The sequence below is a fragment of the Nelumbo lutea genome, chromosome 1 (genome assembly GCF_056320005.1).
Source record: "Nelumbo lutea isolate HS-2025 chromosome 1, American lotus-T2T, whole genome shotgun sequence".
Taxonomy (NCBI): Eukaryota; Viridiplantae; Streptophyta; class Magnoliopsida; order Proteales; family Nelumbonaceae; genus Nelumbo; species Nelumbo lutea.
The window spans coordinates 169812690-169831919 of record NC_142684.1 but is presented as its reverse complement, the minus strand read 5'-3'; the positions used below and the strand labels follow the sequence as shown (position 1 = coordinate 169831919).

At 38.9% G+C, this 19230-nt stretch overlaps 2 protein-coding genes across 4 annotated transcripts; both read right to left on the bottom strand.

Annotated features, from left to right (window-relative positions):
• Positions 1-400: 400 nt before the first annotated feature.
• Positions 401-1605, bottom strand: LOC148879115 (early light-induced protein 1, chloroplastic-like). 2 transcript variants are annotated; one of them, XM_088960513.1, is made up of 3 exons: positions 1307-1605; positions 1101-1187; positions 401-985 (listed from the first exon to the last, which is right to left on the bottom strand). In XM_088960513.1, the coding sequence occupies exons 1-3, from the start codon at positions 1463-1465 to the stop codon at positions 641-643; spliced, it is 591 nt and encodes a 196-aa protein (XP_088816639.1). In that variant the 5' UTR covers positions 1466-1605; the 3' UTR covers positions 401-640. The 2 variants fall into 2 exon arrangements, with proteins under 2 accessions (XP_088816639.1, XP_088816640.1); XM_088960514.1 differs by having other exon boundaries at positions 1101-1184.
• Positions 1606-4478: 2873 nt separating this feature from the next.
• On the bottom strand, positions 4479-16728 carry LOC148879114 (uncharacterized). Of its 2 annotated transcripts, XR_016104120.1 has the most exons (5): positions 16422-16727; positions 16229-16299; positions 16038-16111; positions 8713-8880; positions 4479-4998 (listed from the first exon to the last, which is right to left on the bottom strand). XR_016104120.1 is itself a non-coding variant. In XM_088960512.1 (4 exons), the coding sequence occupies exons 1-4, from the start codon at positions 16560-16562 to the stop codon at positions 8819-8821; spliced, it is 348 nt and encodes a 115-aa protein (XP_088816638.1). In that variant the 5' UTR covers positions 16563-16728; the 3' UTR covers positions 7766-8818. The 2 variants fall into 2 exon arrangements, 1 of the variants encoding a protein (XP_088816638.1); XM_088960512.1 differs by lacking the exon at positions 4479-4998 and having other exon boundaries at positions 7766-8880; positions 16422-16728.
• Positions 16729-19230: the final 2502 nt, after the last annotated feature.

The following is a 19230-nucleotide window of genomic DNA, read 5'->3' as shown; positions in this document are numbered from 1 at the left end:
TCCCCGGTTTGAACCCAATTCTTTCACCAAATTTTGAATGGCTTCGAGCCGACGAGCCCAAAGCCCGGCTGATGATAAAAGGTAGATGAGGCAGGTTTACTTCTGCATACAAATCGGATTTGATGATCAAAGACCGTACTCACAACTCTTTTGTAGGGTTGTCCTTTCTAGTCGTGTATTGGAAATATCTCTTTAAAAAATATATAAATATAAAAGATATTGCACGGCTGTAAATGGCTATGAAGAACGTTCTGTAAATAGTCTAAAAGACCAAATCCGATCTCTCGATCATAGGAGAGATGAATTGCATTCTGCCTCTTATGTTAGTCTTTGTAAACCAATCTAGATCGTTAAAATTTAAAAGCAGGGAGATCCAAATTGAAGATCAATACAAATGAAATTGGTAATGATAATTTCATTCATTGTAACTTTAATTAACTGCATAATGAAATTGAATACAAATGCCACATCTAAAGCTTCTTCTGTTACGTAATCTCACAATCATTCATACACTTCTTCTATGGTTTCTTTTTTCTACAAAGCATCAAGCAGCAAGCCAGCCTCATCAATAAATCAGCGGCAGGCCAAAGCCAAAGCCCAAAAAAAAAAGAATAAAAAGAAAAAGCCCAAAACTCAAGATCTAAATAAGGGCCCCACCCTTCACATATTCGGTGAAGACCAGTGCCACCAGGCCCAACATGGCGAACCTCCCGTTCCAGAGCTCTGCGTCGGACGTCATCAAACCCTTCGATTTCGACTGCACGTCGACTCCCTTGAACAACGGGATCAACGACGCAAGAGACAACACGGCCGTGGTCCCCAAGAACCATGTAAGCCCTCCGTTCGCCAATTGTGCCGCCACGTCGTCACCATTGGCCAGCTCCACTGCCATCGCAGCTACAAACCCGATCATCGCAAGCCTGCCGTTGATCCTCTCGGGTGCGGGCCCACTGAACGCCAGCACGTCTGTAAATTTGGTGCTGACCTGTAGTATGTATTAGCACAAACACGAAACAACCAGATCAAGATTAAAGCATGCGTCAGTCGGACGATGAAGCTAACTTCCAAACTCACGCGCATGGGCAATCATAGAAACTCACCTTCGGTGAAGCAGAAGGGAAGGTGGGCTGGGATGGTGACGGGGGAGCATTCACCGGCGATGACTTCTGCTCTTTCCGGCTTTCCTGCTACACCGACAAATAAACCAAAGATGTTAGGTGTTAGTGCTGGTGAACTAAAAGAAACGAAACCAGGGCCAAAGATTTAGCATATCTCTCAGCGACAAACGAGATGCCGGACTTATTACCTCAGCCATGCAGCGAACTTGCAGAGTGCACCCATTCTTTTGTTGGCGTGGGAAGTATGTAGAGGGGAAGACCATGCTTGATGGCCTGCATCTGTGACCGAGGCGCCCCACGGCCACGGGGTTCACCAAGATGGATTGCATGGATACTGAGCTCGCCATCTGAACGATGATCTCTTTGAGGAGGTTTGAATGAAAGCTAAATCGTCAGCACAAGAGTGAGAAACCGAGCGTTACGACTATCAGCTACGGCTAGCTTTCAAGTTTCAACCTGCTCGAGTAACAACCATGCACTTCGTCTTGCGAGAATATGGGAGAGGAAATGTTTATATAGAATCCGGGAGCAGCACGAATGGTGGAAGATAGAGTTCCACGTCACCGATCTGGGCCTTCCCATTTATTTGATGTATCGTGGATGGCTTTGGCTTCGCATGAAGTAAGTAGGTGACGTGGGTTCCACATATACCAGGAACCTCTATAGAAGATTCTGGAGAGTGGAGGGTCTCGAGGCCAAGAAAGTTCGAGGTTTTACGATTGTGCTTGCGTTGCGTTGGACCGTTGGGTAGATCGACCTTTTCCGGTAACATGTCATAAGTTCATAGAACGCCACGTAGTTGTAAAGATTTGTGATGGAGAGCTAAGTCGTAGAGCTTAGCCCAACTGCTAATTTCTCAGCCCAAGAAAACCATGTGTATTTTTAAGATCCAAGCTGGCACATACCTAGATGTTAGATGTGTAAATTGGGCCGTGTCAAGATACGGTACGATCGTGTGAACCGTGGGGTTATAAGTTCATGGGCAAGGATGGCACGGCATGGCCCACGGGCCAGTAATGGGCCGAGCACAACCCGCCCGACAAACTAGCCATCAGAGGATCCCAACGGTTAGAGATGTAGCGTAATCTGGCGATTCTCACGTGTCTGATGATTCGGACGCCGATTTGAATGCTTGCTTTGTCAGTAGCTGAGCTATACTAGGCCGAGCTAAGGTTGGTTGAGCTGAATGGTTCCACAAAAGTGGTAGAGTTAGAGTACCCGGGTTGTTTTTACTCAGGGTGGGCACTCTGATACTTAAGTCAGGGAATTGTGCTTGAGAGTTATTTAAGAGATAAAGAGAATGCGAGAGTTTGGGCGCGCCTACATTCTCAAGTGAAAATGAGTGCTTTATATAGACATTAGTGACCTGAGACCTATTGCAACGGAACTTAGGTTCTCACAAAGCCGTTTCCTTGAAGTGGGGAGAGTAATGGTGTCTATTACGTAATTTGCACAAGGGCTGAGGTCCGTCAAATTAACTCTGATGCATGCGATGCAGTAGGCCTGCCTAATGGTCGACTCATTAGTACTCTAGAGATCTAGGACTGGTAATGGATCTATGTGACAAGTCAACAAGCTCGCCTTGTAGGTTGCTGAAGGTACTTCTCGTAGCTCAGTCGGTCTCTGAAGTAGGTCGCTATTTGCTGAGACCTATTAGCCCACCTTGGCCGTGGTTTTCGAGGTCGGCTTGGGCGAGGTGTTACAGGCCAACCTGCCGAGGTGATCTACTTACTTAGCACTGAGGTGTCACTTAAAAGCCACATGTCGTGATGTAATTCAGAGGACCAAATTACCCCTCATCAATTGCCTCCCTCACTCCTAAGCCATCGTCAGCTCGGTGAAGGGAGTAGATCTCAATACAGTAATTGGTTTGATTGGTTCATAAGTCGCTCGACTCTCTCACCTGACCCGATTCGCGATAAGGCGAGACGACAGTAGAACTCAAATTTCAAATGGGTGCTCAATGGATGCACAAGATTTAATATTCAATTAGCCCGTGCACGGCAACGTCTTCTCGACCACTGATTTGCTGGTAGCGCACCTCAGCCGTTGATTTTTCTTCCTAGTGGACTATAAATATGGGGTCCCCACTAAGGTCCCAGTTGCTAAGTTTCCCATGGGAGAGGGGGAGGAGTTCACCCCATGACGAGGAGGGTTTTCAGGCCAAGACTTCATCGTCTTAATCGAAGGCTGAGGTGGGTGCCAAGAGGAGGAGTCTCCCTTTGGTCCTACTGAGCTATCTGGAGAGTGAATGATCGAGCTGTATACCCTTTACCAAATCCCCAATGAGTTTGAATGTATCCAACCTGACCCCAACCATCTTCCCTGGAGTCACGGCCGAGACGAGGTCAGTGTCTTCGAAGAGGCGTTGGTCGCTGGTCTTCATTTTCCTTTACATCCTTTCATCCCTCAGTACTTTCTCATTATGGTGTCTCTTTAGGTTAGCTTCATCCCAATGCTAACCGAACTTTAGTAGGTTTGATTTCTTTAAGCCATCACCTCAACTATCCGTTGGATTTAGATATCTTTGTCGACCTGTGTATTATGAAGAAGGTCTCCAATGTGCCCTATTGCTTTTATCTTCCTTTTTACAAAGGTCACAACTTTTTAGATGGCTTTCCCTCGAAAGTCCAAGATAGGATGAATAGATATTTCTTCCTCCTTCATAGTACCAGTTGGAACATGGACACCATATGGCAGAGAGACTGCCGAAAATTCGATGTAGAGTTCGACGACGAGTTGTGATGTGAGTTCCAATGCCTTATGCACCGGAACTTTAACGTAGAAAATTTTTTGGCCGAGAATATGCTTATCCGGGCTGACTTGAGCCATATAGGTAGGTCAACCAACTTGCCTTTTGTACTTTGCTTTTCCTATTTATCCTTTAGCTTGGTTAATCTTTTTCCCGTTTTTTCAAATGTGGCGAGTATGGAATCACTTTTGGTGGAACCCAAGAAGAAGGCCTCAAGGAAAATATGAGGGTTGGTCGCTCATCGATGGAGGGCACCTCGGCCAGTGCCGAGGTGAGGTCATCGTCGTTTGCTCCACTTGTCATTGACCTAGAGGAGGGTGGCGACCCTATGAGTACCGACCAAGACTCTATGGGCCCTACTGCCTTTCAACCTCAGGTCAGCCAAGAGGAACGTGCTGCCATCCCTTGTACCTCCGGCATACCCCACTTTTTCCCGAACATTGATGTTTCTATACTCAACCGCCTTAACAACCTGTAAGTGGCCCTCCAGATGGGAAGAGGCATGCTGCTTTCGAAAGACGTGCGTTATTACTAGGGCTTGGACCCAACTGATGTTGGAGCTCAGATGACTCATTGTATCCTTTAGGTTTATCTTCCAGCCTTTTGAAGCTTTTATGTTTTTGTTATGTAGTTCTTGTGCTGATTATGATTTTCTTCTTTTGGTAGCCGAACACCATGGGGAATGTACTGCTGGATCAGGTCGCCTCAGGTTAGAGAGAGAGGCCTGAGTTGCAGTCTAGCGTCGATGCTCTGTAGTTTTAGATGCAAGGAATCCAGCTTAATGCCAAGGAAGACTATCGGCGATTTATCCAGTTGAGTGGGAAGATATAGTGCGAGTTTGATGAGGCCCGGGAGACCATTTCTGCCCCGGAGTGCCAACTAGAAGAGAGGCAGGCAAAGTATACAGAAGATATCTGCCGAGCAGAACTGGTAGCCAATGAACTTTCCATGACTCCCTTGAATATGCCTAGGAAAAAGTGGAGAACGTAGTCCCCGTAATGAGAAGGGGATTTAAGCTTTGTCGCCTCTACTTAAAGACTCTACATCTTGATTTTGACTTCAGCACTTTCTCTGTCAACGGCATGTCGAATGAGCTTGTTCTGCAGGTCGATAGGGAACCCTTGACTCCTGATGAAGATGAAGAGGTAGTTAGTGCAAAAGAAGGCGAGGAGATTGACGATGTCAATGATGAGCTGTGAGGCGGTGATGAAGGAAAGGTTAGCCTTGATGTTGGTTGTTTCCTTCTGTTGTTTCCAAGAGCATGTGTGCTCCTATAAGTTGATGTTTCTTGGGCCTGTGCATCCATATTATCAAACTTTTGTTATTGGATGATTTTCCTCTTTCTTTTCTCTCTTCTTTCTCTTCTTTTCTTTTAGTACTTCGACTACATACTTAATGCAATTCGCTTTGTTACTATACATGTATGATTTCTCTACTGATGAAAATTTTATATCTTAGACTTTGGCCGAGCTGCTAGTAAGTTGTCCAGCGTGCCTTAGTGTTAAAAAGCGATTTAGCATCACTTAGGCTTCTTTTAGCCAAGCTGCCGGGAGGTCAGCCTAGGTGCCTTAGTACTAAAAGCGATTTGGCATCCCTTATGTTTCTTTTATCCAAGCTGCTGGGAGGTCGGCCTGGGTGCCTTAGTGTTAAAAGCGATTTGGCATTCCAAATCTGCATACGATACTCCTTGGAAAGACGTTCTGAGCAGTAATGGTTACTAGCAGCTTGGTCTCTACCCACTTCATGAAATAGTCAACTGCTAGAACAAGGAATCTTCTCTACCCGGTTACAGGTGGGAAGGGGCCTAGTATGTCAATTCCCTATTGTGCAAACGGCCATGCACAAGTAAAATATTTCAGGTCGACGTATAGGACGTTGGCGTGTCGCTGACATTTATCGTGCTTGTGCACTAGTTGAATTGTGCTCATTTTCACTATAGGTCAGTAGTACCCTTGTCACAAGGCCTTTTGGGTGAGTGCCTTGCCCCCTAAGTGTCCTCCACAGAGTCTTTTATGAATTTTTCACAATACTTGGTCTACTTCAGCTCGGCGCAAGCAACGTAGGTAGGAGAGCATGAATGATCTTCTACATAGTTGCTTGCCCATGATTATGTATCAAGTTGCTTGTTGCTCTACCCTTTGTGTTGCGTTATGTTCCTTCGGAAGGGTCCCATGGCGTAGATAGTCAACGAGTGGATCCATCCAGCTCAATTCTGCTGTCATCATTGGGACGACCTCTTCTGTCACCTTTTTTATAGTCAGTGCGGTAGGTCTTCTACGTAAACTATCCCTATAGAGTCAATTGCACCAGCCAACATAGAGAGTGCATCGACAATAGTGCTTTTTTATCTCGGGATCTGTTGGATGTGCCAAGAGTGGAAGCTGGGCAGGAATTCCCTTACTTTGGCCAAGTAGGTCGACATGATGGGCTCCTGATCCTTATACTGTCAATTCACTAGGTTGACTACAAGTTGTAAGTCGCCGCACACTACAAGATGTATAGCCCCGACTTGTGACAGCCCGGTTATTAGTGCCTCATACTCGGCTTCATTGTTTTAAGCTCAGAATAAGAACCGGAGGACGTATTCCAACTTTATTTCACTAGGTCCATAAAGGATCAACCCAACCCCACACTAGTCGAGGCCTCCGAAGTGGTTGTTAACTTGACAACTTCAGAGGTCGGCGAGTTGAAGGTACACTTGGCAACAAGGCGATGCCTAGGCGATTTTTATAAGTCACCTTGCCCAACGCCCTAGTGTTTTTGTATTAAGCGCTCACCCATATATATGTTATATTATTTTTTTTGAATGTGCATATATCATTTTATTGGTTTGTTTTATCTTATTAGAATACACCCTATCGTATGTTATCATTTTTTTGTTAAAGTAATTCTCTTTTACATTAAAACTATGAAAGTTTCATTGGATTTGAGACTTTAAGTTTTGAACCGAGAGTTGAGAAGAGAAAATGATTACTGAGAAGTTTCCATTCTTCAGTCCAAGTAGCCCAAGACCTCTAGGTACGTTTTTTTCCTTGTTATTCTTCTTCTTCTTCTTGAAATATTTTTGGGATGAAACAAGGGCTCCGCCTCCTCCTCCTTCCTAAAATCAGGTACTCCTTCTTTCTTACTTTTAACAGTCTTCTTCTATTTTTTTAAGCCTGAAACAAGGTCTCCACCCCCTTAAACATAACCCACATCGTCCTCTTGGACAACTTATGTTGGGAACAAAACAAGGGCTCCGCCCCCTTATTTTTCACTATTTTCTTATCTATAATCCCCCATTTTTGTTGGCCTGGATGCTAGCTATGGCATTTTATGTTTTATTCGAATGCTTTTATTGCTAAAGTAGCTTAAGAGGGGTACAATATATTTTATACTTTCAAATTCCATCGCCTAGGCGTTGCCTAGATGCCCACCTAGTCGGCTGGGAAACTGAGCATCTTGTGGTCACCTAGGCGCCTTGGTAACTATGCTCGGCAATGAAATTTGCCAGGACTTGTGCCTTAGTTACTAGTCGCTACTCGTATCGGATATCATATTCACCGAGTTTGATCGCCCACTTCGTAAGTTTTCCTAAGACCTTAGGCTTCTGAATGATTTCCCTAAGAGGACGATCGGTCAAGATCACGATGGTGAGTGTGGAAATAGGGCCTTAACTTTCGAACTACTAACACTAAAGCAAAGACCAATCAATGTCCGGGTATCTAGTCTCGACAGCATGCAGTACTTTATTTATATAATAAACTGGTCATTGTACTTTTTCTACTTCTCTAATTAGGACTGAGCTGACTACCTCGACACTCACAGAGAGGTAGAGCTTGAGCTCATCCTCAGTCTTAGGTTCGGTCAATAAATGTGGCGAACTTAAATACATTTTTAGCTCGTTGAAGGTGAGTTGAGCGAGCAAAGCGAGCTCACCTCCGATTCGACAAGACCCTCCCTTTCAACTAATGTTATGCATCTTTACTCTTTTTAATATAAAAGAATTTTATTAAAAATAAAGAAAAAATGAGATCCCCCCTTCCTCTTTATCCTCCTCCTAGTCCCCCTCCTCTTAAGGAGGTTTATGCCTCCTTGTGTTTAGGGGGGCTTACGCCTCCTACGTCCTAAACTACGCCTCACACCTCTAGGTAGTAGAATGCCTTGCATCACGTCTTCACGTTTTAAAACATTGGTTACAACTTATAACAAGAAAAACCACTAAAGTGAAGCTTTAGTTACTTGAGCCAAGTTTTTTATACTGCAGCAATTTCTTACCTAATTTCACATTTTGTTTGAAGAAAGGTAAATAAGAAGCTTCATCAACATCATGAATTAAAACGTGGTTTGCAGTTATGTGATAATTTTAACTGTATAAAGCCAATCTTTTAGAAACCTGAGGTGTTGAACCTTCAAACCTACCTTAACTTAACACAACCTTCATCCAATACACTTAACCCAAACCCTAAACTAACCTATTTGAACACAAACTCCTTTATTGATGCCCATTTTCAAACTAGGACTTTTGTTTCTCATCACACTTCATACTTTCTCAATTCCATTGATTGCAGTATCACCATCACTTCTTTTGTTATGCCTTACTTTATTATCAAGACCTTAACCCTAGTAAAACCTAATTTTAAATCACACATTTACTAAATTCATACAATGTCCAACCCCATTTGGATAAGTTGGATTAAAGTTGATCCCAACCTATAGAGAAAACACATAGCACAATTTCCAGAAAAAAAAAATCTTGTCCTGCCCCTTTCCATTAACCAATCAGAAAAGAATGTTAGCCTAGTGCTCAAAATATAAAGAATCACCTTACTTGAATTATACAAAACGAGCAAAGACATTTACCTTTCCTACCAGGACTTCATTGGCATTGGCTCCATAAACATCAGCTGTGTCAAAAAATGTGATTCCTTTACTAAAAGCATCCTTGATTATTGAAATACCAATCTCCTCAGAGACAGGAGCATTGTAGATTCCAGTTAGGCCCATACAGCCAAACCCCAAATTTGAGATCTATAAAAGAAAAATTAATTAGAAAAAAAACATTTATTAAATACTTTGCATAGTGAGCAGGATAATTTCAAATCCCTCCCCCACAATACAAACGGAGCACAACAATCATTCCCCAAGAAATATTTGTATTAGAAAGTAAAATGCCCATGGTGGCAACTCTAAGGCCCGTTCATTTACCGGTAAATAAGTTTGGGAAAATTGATCAATGGGTATCTTTTTCCCATTGACCAACTTTACAATGTTCTTTTAGCATTTACTAATGGGCCCTACGGTAAAGTAAACTCCACTTACCTAAGTAAAACTTACCCATCTCTTAGGTAGGTAAGTAACTTTCCCACCTAGGGGGAATTTTATAAAGCATAATGGGACAACTTTTCCCATTTTTATATTAGCTTTCTATGGATAAAAATGTCATTTTGTTACTTACCTAAAAATCCTGAAAATCAATAGAACATGGGCAAGTGCACTTACCTCGCTTAACAAATCCTCTGCACCGCACGGGTCCCCACTAGCATCTCTCTCTCTCTCTCCCCTTCCCACCACTCCTATTAAGCAAACTCATCACTCTCTATCTCCATTTTCTAATTAGCTCAATATATTTTACCTAAAATCTCTCTCTCTACAACTCATGTTTCGCACTCTCTCTACCCAAATAACCGCTCTCCTTAATTATCTCAACTCATCTCTCTCTCTCTCTCTCTCTCTCTCTCTCTCTCTTCATTCTTATCCTATTGACACATCTCCTTAATAAAAACATTACTGAAATCTCTCTCCTTAATAAAAACATTACTAAAATCTCTATTTATCCTCACTCTCCTAAAACCCCTCCACACTCCTAATTTATTATTCTTAAGACAAGTCCGGATTTCCTGCACTTCCCGACTTGCACATTTTCCTACACATCCTATCATAGTGTGCCAGGTCAGCCTCATACTATTAAATTCTTACACATGCGAACTGATTAACAAATGCTGTGAGAACTTCCATTTCTTTTCTTTTTATTTTTTAAATACTAAAAACATTAAAACAGAAAAAAAAAAAGAAAAAACCTTTTCTCCTTCACTAATGGTTATACTAATGGTTATGAGGATGATTTCTCTAATCTCTCTTTCTACAATGGAGGAGAAACAAAGTAAAATCTGTTTCTAATATGCAACAAAAGGCAAACAACAAAATTTGTTGTTTATTTACATCATTACATGTTTCCTTTCTTCATTTACCTCTACAACAGGAGAAGCAATGAGATCACCGATATATTTCTGTGCATAATACTTTGAAGGGTGTCTCCTCTAGTGGAAACAAAATCTAGCCTGAACTTTCTAAACAACCACAACAGAGAGCCTCTCATCATGTGATTTTACTTTACGCTTGGTTTGGGTTTCGTCAGGGCTTCTATATTCGGCCAAGACTCTCTCTCTCTCTCTCTCTCTCTCACTCACTCACTCACTCACTATTCGATCCATTTAACTAAAGTGATGTGGTTTATTGGATCGTATGATTTTGTTTTCATTAATCCAACCCAGATATGACCCGTTTACATTAAATGGTATATTACCCATTGTTTTAATAATTTTATTTTACTAAAATAAATTAATTATTTTCGTGAATAATTAAAAATTCCCAAACAACATTACTATTTAATAATTAATAATTTTCATTTTAGTAATATTTTTGGGATCAATTACTAATATTGTCAACAATTTACTAATAGTTTACCAAAATTAATTAACTCTTTTCAGAATTAATTGAAAAATACCAAAATTCACTTAAAATTTATTATTTATATCCATGATTTATTAAAAGTTTCCAAAATTTAATACCAAAATATATTACTATTTTTTTGAAACTAATATTATTAATATATTATTAAATTCATGATTAATTAATTGGTGATATATTACCAACAAATTAATTATTTTTTTAATATTAAAAATTAAAAATTAGTAATTAATAATTGTTTCACGAATAATTAAATTGATTATGAAATTAACTATTATTACTGTTAATAATAGTAATATTTTTATAAAGTAAGAATTATAAAATTTATTAATTCATAATTAAGAATTATTAACTATAATTAGAAATTTATGGGAAAATTCCTAATTAATGCCATGAACTTTAGGGGTTGTGCCAAGTCAGTCCCCGAATTTCAAAGTGTGTCTATGCAATAACTCAAACTTTCAGAATGTGTCTAATAGGTCCCTTTTATTAACAGTCCGTCAGTTATTTGCATCATGTGATAACATGTGCCACTTGAAATTTTTAAAATATCAAAACTAACCTTGAAAGAAGACATTGTTCATTGTCTTCTACCTTGAGACCAAAGAGCTACACCATTGCTACGATGGTGCCGAAAACTAGCCAAGTTCCAGGAATGGCTAAAACCACAATTGCTATGGTTTCTTGTATATTCTTTAATTTTTTTTTTAATTTTATGTAGCTGATGAAAATTTCCTGTATAATCTAAAATCGATCTTGGATTGTTGCTGCAACCTTTCTATCTAAGCTAGGATGCAGGGTGGAATGACAATGTAGTTTATTGGAATCAAGATTTAAATGGAAGGAGTTTTGTTTAAATTGGTTTATGTGGAAGTGGAAGATAAAGAAAATTAGATGACAAATGATGGGTAGTTCTGGCATTTCCAAAATTAACTAATGGACTATTAATGGCAAGGACCTATTAAACACATTTTGAAAGTTCAAGTATTGCATAGATACATTTTGAAGTTTGGGGACTAACTTGACATGACCCCTAAAGTTCAGGTTACTAATAAGGAATTTTCCCTAAAATTTATTAATATTTTTTAACTATTAATTACAAAACTTAAAAATAATTATTTATTTTTTTGAATAATTAAAAAATACCATAAAATCTTAATATTCTTAATAATTAATATTACTATTAGTAACTATAAATTAAAATTAGTGCTATTAATTACTAACGGGACCTTACGATGCATGAGATTTGTTAAAAGAATTTGAGGCAAAAGGAGCTAGGGGTGTACCTTGGGTTGGGTGGACCTAACTCGAGCCCGATCCAGTTCAACTCAAGCTTCTACACAAGTTGGGCTTGAGTTTTTGAACTTCAAGCTGGGTTTAGGCCAAAAAACTTAAGCTAACCTAAAATCAGGTTGGGTTTGGGTTAAGGCCTCGGGTAGTTTAATCTTGACCTAACCCAATTGGAGACTGTTCCAACATTTTATGATTTATACCTAGAAATTAGGCTATAAAGCTCAATACACCCAAGATCAACTCGAGCCCAAGATGTCAGGTTAAGCTTAGGTTGGGCCTAAGTTAGTAAACTCGGACCTGGGTTAGAAAATAAATTATCAATAATTATTGTCATTCTATTTTTGTTATATATTAGTAAATTATCAGTAATTATTGATAATTTCTAGTAATTTTTCTCTTACCAACCTAGGCCTAACCCGAGCTTTAACCCAACATCTTGAGATGGGCTTGGGATTGGACATGTCAAGCTTTGTTCTAGGTAGAATATATTGATAATATGTAGACATGTATATCAAAAAATGTTGGGCAGCCTCAAATTGGTCAAATTGGGCTCGAGCTACCCAAGGCCCCAACCTAAGTCCAACCAGAGTTTTTTTGGCTTAAGCCCAACTTGAAGTTGAAAACTCAAGCCCAACCTATGCAAAATCTTTGGCTGAGTTGGGTTGGGCTCAAGATAGTTCTACTCAAGCTACGCCCCTATCTCCTTTTGCCTCAAGTTCTTTTAATAAAGTCTGTGCACCGTATGGGTCCCCACTAGTAAAATAATATAAAGATAGTTTGGGGTTTTTTAAATGGTTTAATGTAATATTCCATGAAATTAACTTACAAAATGCCAACAACAGGGCAAAGTTTTGTAAACTAGAAGTTCATGGGATTCTTTGCCACAAAACAAAGTTTGGGGCTAAGTGCCACTGTCCCTTAAGCTTAGTTTGGGAAGAATATAAACACATGTATATACAAGGTTTATAAATACAGTTAGGTTTTTCACTTTACATATTTATATTTACACTAGCTAATTCCGTGCAGTTGGAATAAGGAATGGATGATGATGATGATGATGATGATATTTTTTATTTACACTCCTTCCAAATTGAGACTTAAGCACAAGACTTAAACCTATGACTTTTTGCTAAACTAACACTATAGGTGTAAATGGATTGAATTCAAGTCAAATAAGGTAATATCTGAATTAGAATATGATTAGAAATTTTGATATTTGAATTCGATTCGATACTCGATGGATATTGAAAATTAATATTCGAATTCTATTAAATATTCGGATATTCAATTCAATTAAAATTCAACCAATTAATTATTTTAGGTAATTAATAAATATATAAATATATAAATTGTTTACATAATTTATTTATTGTATATATAAATTATAAAAAACATTCAAATATTATATATATATATATATATATATATATATATATATATATATATATATATATATATTGTATAAAAGTTAAATAATCAGTCGAATTCAGATATTTATCGAATCGAGTTAGGTCGTATCCAAGTTCGAATCCGATTAGCTAATCGGTATGAATAGGATATCCAAATTCAACCAATTACAATATTCGAATTATCTGCATTCGGTTTGATTATGTAGAATCTCAATTTTGAAATCAGATTTTTGAATACCGTTGACACCCCTAACTAACACTATTCAAACTTTCTTTTTATTAACATATATCGTGAGGCTCATGCATATGGTGTATATCCATGTAATCACTACCATGAGGCTCATGCATATCCCATGCAAACCAACTAAGTTTGGTTACTTGCTTGTTTAGAACCTTCTCTCTCTCTCTCATCTCCCTCTTTATGTACCCATTATAAAAATATTGTATTAACATATATATAAATATATATATATATATATATATATATATATATATATATATATATATATATATATAATACATTTCATAATTCACATGGTATCAAAGAAAGATAACACTACTCCAGGTTTGATCATGGCGTCAATTGTTACCCCACATGATAGCATCACCAAAACCTCTTCCTTAGTCGATGATATCAAGAGCCCATATTTCCTTCATCACTTGGATGGTGTTTTGTATCGACATAGCTTTTTAGAGCTACAATGTCAATTCAGCATCATAGTTGTGTTTAATAAAAAAACAAAAAAAAGTTATATGGTTGAGCCATTTATCAAACAAACGGCTTTCTTGAAAATCATGAGAGTTGTTTATAAAAAAAAAGCCAAATATGACATTTTTTATTTTCAAGACTGTTTTTTACTGTTTGGTTTATATGGTGCTTAATGGCGTTAAGGTGTAAAAAATCGTACAAAATGTTTAAAGCAGATTTTGTCTCATTTTCAAGACAAAATTGTACAAAATGTTCATTTTATAAATGCCATCTATACCAAACAACCGCTTATGTACTAACCTTGTCACATCCCTCTTGACCATATATTTCTCAGATAAGAACCATTCACTTGACTCCTCACCCTAATCCATGCTTACCTACCAAATTGTAGCTCAAAATTCACCTGTTTGATCCACCATCAAGCTTAGATCCTATTTCAACAACTCATTAATTAAATTCTACCATTCATCATGCCAACTTCACATGACCAATCAAACATCACCACTATGTTTAGAGACTCAGAAATCCCCACCATGTCAAATTTCACTACCAAACACCTCCATTGGACCATTGAAAAAATCAGATTCCATTTCGGGCCCTCTCGTTGATTAGAAAACCATAAGCTAAGACATCGATTTGATCTAAATCAATCAATCTATACCTCTGATCATGGATCCATCACTTCCATTAGATTCAAGATGTTCATAAGTTCCAACCCACCAAATTTCATACCAAAATTTCCCTATTTAACCCTTTTATAAAAAAAATTATTTTAACAAATCTTGCTTGTCTGAACATGTCATTCATAAATCTCAATTATCCCAAACCCATTTGATCAATCAAGCATCATAACTATGTTCAGAGACCCAAAAAACCCTATCACATCAAATTTTACATAATTCACCCATTTGACCATTAAACTAGAAAGATACTATTCTGACGCATTATATTAAATTGCCACATCATCTGTTCCAACCTGAATCCTCAAAAGGGTGATAGATAATTTCAGACCCATTAGAACACCTAGACCAATGAATTTGAGACTAATAGGCTTAAAAAACTCAAAATACCAAATAAACCCCACTTAAAGCTAAAAAAAAAGAGAACCACATTTAAAAGTTGATCAAATTTACATTTTCTTCCACTGACAACCCAAATACGAGACTGCCATGATAAGCATGTATTAAGCTCCCACTGGAAGCACAAAACCCATGAAAGTCACCCCCGAATCAAAGAAAATGTTTCACCAAATAGGAAAGCTTGACTGTACATCTTTTTCTTTGAAGAATTTTTGACTATTTATGTGAAAAACCTCTATTTAATCCTAAGCATTGTAGCTGAGCGAATTCAAACTTATCCTTCCTCCCTTTCTCTATAAATACTAATCTAATTCAAAACCAAGTGGGGGGAGACCAGAGAGAAAAAGAGAAAGGAAGGGGGATTGAAGAGAGAAAACTTGAGGGAGGTCCCTAGAGAGAAAAAGAGAGAGAAAAGAGAGCTTTGTCCTATCCCATATACTGCTTATTGTTCACCTGAAATTCAGAGGTACTTTGAACCTTAGATTTCAAACTCATTTCCTCCATTTTCAAGTGGAAGTTGTTGCAACAAGAAGCATTCCCTAGCTCAATAACCCATTTGAACTTCATTTTATCTCATACTAACTGTCGAAAAACTTTTGACAATGTATATATGAAAGGTAAGTCATTTTTTAGTTTTTTTTCTAGGTTGCCTGAGGTTTTAAAATGTTGGAGAACCATCATTTTCAATTTCTTTTTGATTGAGAATAGAATCAAACAGACGTGGATTTTAGGGAAACCAGTACCTAAGACTTGATAATATCACATCAAAATCAGTCTTAGGAGAAGTTGAAACCATGCTTTTCCAGATTTAAGAAATTCCTAGAACCATTTTTATTTTTCACCAACAGTTTGAATAGAGTGGTTCCTAATACATTCCCTTTCCCAATCCTTTGAAATCCAAAATCTCTCATTGAAGACACAATAACTAAAGACTTAAATCAAGCTAACCTGAAAATGAGAACTCATTTCCTCTCGGGTGTGGGCCCACTGAACGCCAGCACGTCTGTAAATTTGGTGCTGACCTGCAGTTATGTATTAGCACCAAACACGAAACAAGCAAATCAAGATTAAAGCATGCGTCAGTCAGACGATGAAGCTAACTTCCAAACTCACGCGCATGGGCAATCATAGAAACTCACCTTTGGTGAAGCAGAAGGGGTGGTGACGGGGGAGCACTCACCGGCGATGACTTCTGCTCTTTCTGGCTTTCCTGGTACACCGACAAATAAACCAAAGATGTTAGGTGTTGGTGTTGGTGAACTAAAAGAAACGAAACCAGGGCCAAAGATTTAGCATATCTCTCAGCGACAAACGAGATGCCGGACTTATTACCTCAGCCATGCAGCGAACTTGCAGAGTGCAGCCATTCTTTTGTTGGCGTGGGAAGTATGTAGAAGGGAAGACCATGCTTGATGGCCTGCCTCTGTGACCGAGGCGCCCCACGGCCACGGGGTTCACCAAGATGGATTGCATGGATACTTAGCTCGCCATCTGAACGATGATCTCTTTGAGGAGATTTGAATGAAAGCTAAATCATCAGCACAAGAGCGAGAAACCGAGCATTACGACTATCAGCTACAGCTAGCCTTCAAGTTTCAACTTGCTCGAGTAACCAACCATGTACTTCATCTTATGGAAGAGGAAATGTTTATATAGAATCCGGGAGCAGCACGAATGGTGGAAGATAGAGTTCCACGTCACCGATCTGGGCCTTCCCATTTATTTGATGTAACGTGGATGGCTTTGGCTTCGCATGAAGTAAGTAGGTGATGTGGTCTCCACATATACCCGGAACCTCGAAGATTCTAGAGAGTGGGGGTATAGAGGCCAAGAAAGTTCGAGGTTTTACGATTGTGCTTGCATTGCGTTGGACCGTTGGGAAGGTCGACCATTTCCGGTCACATGTCATAAGTTCATAGAACGCCACATAATTGTAAAGATCTCTGATGGAGAGCTAAGTCGTAGAGCTTAGCCCAACTGCTAATTTCTCAGCCCAAGAAAGCCATGTGTTTTTTTATGATCTAAGCTAGCACGTACCTAGATGTCTAGATGTTAGATGTGTAAATTGGGCCGTGTAAGGTATGACACGATCGAGTGAACCGTAGTGTTTCAAGTTCATGGGCTAGGATGGCACGGCATGGCCCATGGGTCTATAATGGGCCAAGCACAACCCACCTGATGAACTAGCATGTAATGGGCCTAATTAAGTCTCTTAATTAACCATCAATCCCTTGATTCAAAAGTGGAAAATTAGGGTTGACAATTAGCCTCCATCAAACCACAGATTCAGTCCTACCAGTTTGAACCAATCTGATTCGAATGAGTCTAGGGTTTGATTTTTAATTAAAGAAATAATTCAAGAAAATGATATGAAATTAATTACTGATTAAAAAACAAGAAAGAATCAGTCATAGGGTTGTTCGCACACCTGCATCCTATAAAACAAATGTCAGAACCTAGTTTGCATTTTCACAAACTACAAATCTCAGATAGTGATTTATGTATCTACGAAATCTCCTTCTGCACTGCCATCTTCGATCAAGAAAATAAAATAAATAGAAAACCCTAGTTTTTCTATTAATATTACATTTGATCGAATCCTATACATTTAGTTTAGAAAAAATATATATATATATATTTACAGACCAGAATGTAAAAAGAAAAACTACAAATCGCAGGTTCACTGCGCCAATCAAGATTTCGATATCCAATTGTACGAACAACCCATAAATAAAGAAAATAATAAAGAACAGTTCTAAATATAATCCAAATTTATAAAAATTAATTTCAGATCATTCACCATTCAACTCGGACCTCATTTCCCAAAAAAACCCTAATCTGTGCAAATCGGGTAGAACGCCTTCTGCCCACTTGTGCAGGTTCAGATCTGATTTAAATTAGTTCAAGATTTGAACCATGACTCTGATACCACTGAAGGGATGAGAGATCCATCATATGGATGGACAAACCTTGTAGGAAGGTAGGGCGAAATTTCAAACATTTCTCTCTCTCCCATCTGGGAATCATATTCCTTATTTTAGAAAAATTGCATTTTCAATGATCAATCTTAAACCAAGAACCAAACCAGATCTAAACCAAAACTGTAGGAGAGGGATATACCTGATACGAAGATGCAATATCTCCCAACGAAGGTGTTCATGCCCAAAGAAAGACTCCAAAGACTGTTCCCACCGATATCAAGACACCTCTTGATCGCTCCTACAAAGGAAAGAGATCGAACTAGTAGTATGACGGCAACTGGAGGAAACGAAGGGAGAAGATGCCACAGTCACACTATTGCTGTCTTCTCTTCTAGGTGCTCTGAGATCTGATCTCTGAGAGGCTTGGGATGTTGAGGATGATCTGAATGGTTTGCCCCCTCCCCTTTTATAGGCTTAAAGAGAGCTCATAATCTCATTAGGAGTTTCCTAATCCAAATCTGTATTTGGATTACGATTTCTCTTTAAGAGATAAGGATAAGTCCTTATCTTATCTGCAGATTAGATCAGCTTTCTCCTAATCTCATTAGGAGGTTTCTAGATCTGAATTCAGATCTGGACTCTCTGAGTGGATAGGGTAAAACCCTATCCTATCTACTGATTTAATCCTAGATCCGTCCCCTTATTTAACTAGTCAAACTAGGCCAGTTCGAAATGGGCTTTAGGCCCAATAAGTCTAAGTGTTCAAATTGCTTCCAACCTGCTACCCAGTTGGGCTTCTTTGTATGGCGTGGGACCCAAACATTGATCTACACATCAGCCACATGGGTTCAGTCAGCCTCTATTACAAGGCCTAGCTGAATTCACTAAAAAGACACTGAACGCAAGATTAGAACACTTACACTAAGTGGTTCCTGGGCCAAACCACCTTATAAAAACTCAGGGACTGTGGCTAGACGCAAGATTAGCCCATCAGGTATTACCCTCAATGGTTTTATACTTAACCTCTCTGTCCATAATGATCAAACACTGCCCGACAAAAGAGGACTGTGGCTATACTCTCTGCTCACATGGATCCTGGGAATTAAAACCTTTTGCAAAACATTTTGAAACCATATATATATATTTATATCCGTATATAAAATATATTTTGCAAAACAAATTTCAACGATTGAAATCATTTGTCGACAGTCTTGGTTTCC